The sequence below is a fragment of the Ctenocephalides felis genome, unplaced genomic scaffold (assembly GCF_003426905.1).
Source record: "Ctenocephalides felis isolate EL2017-DRISC unplaced genomic scaffold, ASM342690v1 CF-g0.4_SCAFFOLD_01170, whole genome shotgun sequence".
Classification (NCBI taxonomy): domain Eukaryota; kingdom Metazoa; phylum Arthropoda; class Insecta; order Siphonaptera; family Pulicidae; genus Ctenocephalides; species Ctenocephalides felis.
The window spans coordinates 77,770,579-77,775,860 of record NW_020537324.1 but is presented as its reverse complement, the minus strand read 5'-3'; the positions used below and the strand labels follow the sequence as shown (position 1 = coordinate 77,775,860).

The 5,282-nt window shown below is 28.4% G+C and overlaps 1 protein-coding gene across 1 annotated transcript in view; it reads left to right on the top strand.

The window, feature by feature from the left end:
* The window catches only part of LOC113367664, an 8,506-nt gene extending 6,045 nt beyond the window's left edge, over positions 1-2,461 (top strand). Inside the window, exon 4 of the mRNA XM_026609251.1 lies at positions 2,379-2,461. Coding sequence (XP_026465036.1) covers positions 2,379-2,461 — 83 coding nt within the window. The remainder of the gene's footprint in view (positions 1-2,378) is intronic.
* Positions 2,462-5,282: the final 2,821 nt, after the last annotated feature.

The window sequence follows — 5,282 nt, the reverse complement described above, 5'->3', positions numbered from 1 at the left end:
TGACAATTTATATACAATCTTATCTTGTTTTATAAATATTGTACAAAAAAAATCTATCAGTTCATATTATTTTCGCACATAAAAAAAATTTCCGATAACTTTGCGTCATGCTCGTTCGATTTTCTCTGATATCGGGTTTTAATGCGGATCGTAAAAAATCTATTTCTGATGTTACTTGGATTAAATTAAGCCGCTAAAATAAATATACATAAAATATATACACATACTATATATATATATATATATATATATTATATATTTCAAATAAGTCTTTTATACGTTTAGAGTCATTAATTAGATATTTGAGAAACTATAAATTTTTGACAAAAATTTACTTTTTTTTGAAAAAAAAGAGACTTTTTGAAGAATAATTTTATTTGAAATATTTTGGAAATTCTGAACTTTTTTTCAAAGCAATCGTACTGCTTTAACTGCATAGAGACGAAATGTAAAAGCGCGTAAGCGCCGCGTCGCCGTCAAACGGATAAACATTGGTATGGAACCCATAGAAATGTAAACAAAATTTATACTTATTGTTAAAATCTCTATAAAATATCTGATAATTTAATGTGCATATGTCTAATGATCATTTTTGACCGCAAAATGGCATTTTTTTTTACTTTTTTCACTAGATCTCCGAAACCGCTAGACCTGCCTTCATGAAAATTTGATCAGTAGTTCATCTTGTGAAATGTGAAATGTTTTGTGAATTATTCAAATCGGACGCTCTGTTCTTTTAAAAACTGAGTTACCGTTTTTGGCACTTTTTGCTCCATATCTTCGGAACGGCTAGACCTGCCTTTGCCAAAAACTAATCAGCACGTCTCCTTATCAATACGAATCGAATGTTTTTTGAATTATTCAAATTGCTTCATCCGTGTTCCCGAAATCGTCGACGAAATTTTGTATCCGCACACACATACACACACACACATACATCCATTTTTTCTAAGGTATGCCAAAATGTTCAGAAACTTCTGAAACCTGAAGATATATAAAAATTTTCATTTTCGATTTTTTTTGCGATTACTATAACTTGCCCTAAGGGAAGTTAATAAAAATTTGAATTGAGTTAGAAATAAATAAATCAGTAAGTAGTTAAATGAAGGTTTGACGAATTTGATGATTTTGTGAGTGAGATTTTGAATAAATTGGCCAGAAATTAAAAGAATGATTGAGAATTTAACACTTTGAGTAAGAAATCATAGAACGAGCAAAAGCAATTGAGAACGAGCGAGAAATTCAATGTAAGAAATTTTGCGAATGAGAAATCGGCATAACGCAAAAAAAAGATTTTTAGAGAATATTTCTTCTTTTTTCGGAATATAATTTTATTAAATCTTTAAGATGATATTCCGAAAAACAGTTCTAGAAAGACGTCTTAAGCGAGAAAGCGTATTATGTAGAATAGAGACCAAATATTTCAAAATGTAAGAACAGGGGTAAGGTTAATTAAATTATGCAAGGTGCATTATCGCCTTAAGGGGCACAACTAGTGTAACCGCCTAAAGAAGAGGTGATTTTTGGGAATTTATATTAAAAAAACTACTTTATCAATCATTTCAAAATTTTAGGAATATATTTATACATGTTTTAAGAATACATAGTAAAATTTTTGGAGAAAAAAATTAAATATTTTTTAAGTTATCGTCGATCTCCAAAGGCGCGACAAAAAAAGGCTCTTCACTGCTGCAGTGATTCCAGCCTTCTACGTGGATGAAATTTAAAAAAAAAGATCTCGTTAAACTAGATAATATTGTCTGTAAAATGAACTACGATAAAGAAAAAAATCAAAAATTGACAAAATGACGGCGTTTTTTTAAAAAAAAGTCGAATTTTACCCAAAATTTTGGTCGTTTTTGGACTGCCAAAATTCGATTTTTGATCCGATCAAAAAAATCAATAGTTCATTTTACGGAGAACTATATATAGAACATGTAAAAACAAATTGATAGTGATCGGATCATTTGTTTTTGAGAAATCGTTGCAGCAAGTTCGGAAAATGCTGTTTCGAGAAAAAACGCGTTTAAAGATTAAATGATCGTTATACTATATACTATATATATACTCTTTAAATGGCTGTAACTCAGAAACTATTTAAGATATCGATATAAAATTTTGATATGTTATTTTTAAAGGTATAATCTATCGAAATATGAAAAAATTCAAAATTCGATTTTTTTTTAAATTTCACACTAGTTGTGCCCCTTAAATTCCGGTATACTAAGTACAAAAACAATCATTCATTTAGTTTTACAATATCAAATTTTGTCTCCGATTTTACATATTTAGTTTATTTTTACTTCTTTTATTTTATTTTATTGATTTTAATCTATTTCTCTCTCTCCTTATTATTATTGTTTGTTTTTTTTTTTCAGTAAAATCTCGAACGAAGTCCTACCTCAAGGCTCTGCCGGCGTTTTCCGACAGAAGTCATTCGCAACATGTGACCGGCAGCTGACATCGGGTGCGTTTTTTTGCACAAAAATCATACATTTTTCAATATATATACATAAATATGAGTGAGTTCTTGAGGGCGATACATCAAACAAAGAAAAGCCAAAGATTTATAAAAATAATCTTTATTTCCAAACGTTTCGACATTCAATTTAATGTCATCATCAGTGGATATTACGTTGGTTAGTTACATATAGAGAAGTGTACACAGCACTAGAGATTTGGCACTAACATTTATACAACTAACTTGTCAGCACTATGCATTTTTTATATAATTTTTTTGTATGATGTAAACAGAAAAATGATAGATTTATTGAACAAAAATGTAAGTAGAATTATGTAATTTCTGCCACGACTTCTGTACTTTGCTAGTACCGAGGCATGTAAAAATGTAATGTTTGATGTATCGCCCTCAAGAACTCACTCATATATTTCAACATCAAAATTAACTACTAAATCATACATAAATATATATAAATATATATATATATATATAAATATATGAAAATATATTTATATTTAAAGTACATGTCACGATGTTTGAGCGGAATGTTCTCCTAAAGTACTGAACCGATTTTGAATTTTATTGGGTCACTGCATGCATTTATATGAAACTGAGGTTATAGGCTATAATAAAAATCATATTTCATATTCCAAATATTACCATTTTAGAAATTTTAATTAATTTTGACAGTTGAATGAATTTTAAGAAAACACACTGTAAAATGATGATTAATGATTAATTGATTTATTATTTAAATTTGATTTGCTTACAAGTCATGAAAATAATAAAAATCACAATTTAAAAGCATAAATCAAATCAAATATTTTAGCCAAATTCAAAAAGGAACCAATTTATTCTAATATACCAATTTAGGCTATAAATGATATTAAAAGTCACAATTTAAAATTGGAAATATTAGATACAACTAGTTGGTTTGGTATTTAGCCTTGAGGCAAGTTACATGAACTTTCCGATATGTGTGAATAATCGACTTAATCAATAAAAAATAAATTAAATTATGAGTGATTAAAAGTATTCCGAGTGGATTTATTACACATAATTGAAAACGAACGAACACTTTTATTCGGAGTATTTTCTAAGAGCAAATTTTCAAAAATCAACAATTTTTATAATTGAACCAGTTTCCGTAACACTTTAATGATTCAGTATGTTCATTAAGATCAAGTATTACTATCGTCATACCAAGTAAACCCTCTAATTTTAATATTAACAATAATGTCAAAAAAACTATCCATTTTCTCAAACTTCGATGAATTTTTAAAACTACTTGTCGTGTAAGGCCGTAATATTTCAGTAAGTTCTGATGATATATATCGCCAAAAAAAGTTCCATAAAAATCGGCTTAAATGCTTGTAATAGTTTTTTATATAAACCAATTTTTTTAAATCAAAATTGCGGACAGTATGAACTTCATTATTCCATCATTTGTTATACATTTTATCTGTGATATTACATCTTATATTTTTCGATCTATATGCTTTTTTTGCTTTTGAGCCTTGTATAAAATTTTATTCAATTTCTTCATAATTAATTTAATTTTCAAAAAAAGATAGCGCTTGTTCGCTTATTTTCATAATTTATATAAATTTACCTATGAATTTATAAAATGGTCACTTTACCTTAAGGCAAGTTGCATGAACTTTCCGAAATGCGTAATAATTGACTTAATCGATCGAAATTGAGATTTAAATATTTAGATAAAATTAGTTAACTGCACGTTTACATATATCATGTACGTAGTTCTTGATATTATTTAATGATTTAAATTAATGGTAACATTTTTTATACAACTAGACAATTTTGTAGATTTATTTTTGTGCTAACTTCAAAAAAATGGCTTTGAAATTTGTGGACTACAAATTTTGACTCATCATATCACAAAAGCGACTTTTTACACAAATTTTGACTATCAAACTTTGACGAATTTTTAAAATTAAAGGACTTGTTGCAAGACCGTAATATTTCAGTATGTTCTATAAGACCATGATATCTATTTTCAATATTTAATTATGAAAAAGCGGCTCGGCCGATCTATGTCCAAAACTAATCAGCACGATTCTTAAGTAATAACTCTCGAGAAATTTTTGAAATCGATTCAGAATTTTTGGTTAAAACGCTGACGATTTTATTCACTTTTTTCTTGATTACTAAGAAACGGCTCGGAAGATCGTAGCACAAAATTGAGAAATGGTAGTTCTTACTGAATTACATGGAATGGCTTTTAAATTTTTAAAATCGGTTCAGGCGTTTTTGAGCAAACGTCGATGAAAGTTATAATTTTGACAAACGCCATAAAAAACGATACTAATTTTTGCAAACTTTGACGATTTTTTTGAATTAAACTTGTCGTATGGCCGTAATATTTTAGTATGATCTATAAGACTATGGTATCTACCGTCAGAAAAAAGATAATAAAAATCGTTGAAAAAACATTTTTAACACTTTATTACAAGAAAACGGCCTGGCCGATCTTTACCAAAAACTAATCAGCACAATTCCCAACCAATATCTTTCGAACGGTTTTTGATGTTTTTAAATAGATTCAGAATTGCGGGCTAAAACGTGTTGATTTTTTTTCACTTTTCTGCTATTTACAAAGAAACGGCTAGGCTGATCTTTGCGCAAAACTGACAAACACAAATCGTCATCGAATGGCTTTAAACTTTTGAAGTCGGTTCAGCCGTTTTTGAGAAAACGTCGACGAAAGGTCAAAAATATATTTACACACATACACACACACATACTTGTGGTCTCATTCGATTCAGAATGGCTTGAGACTTTGAGAAGAAAACATACAATT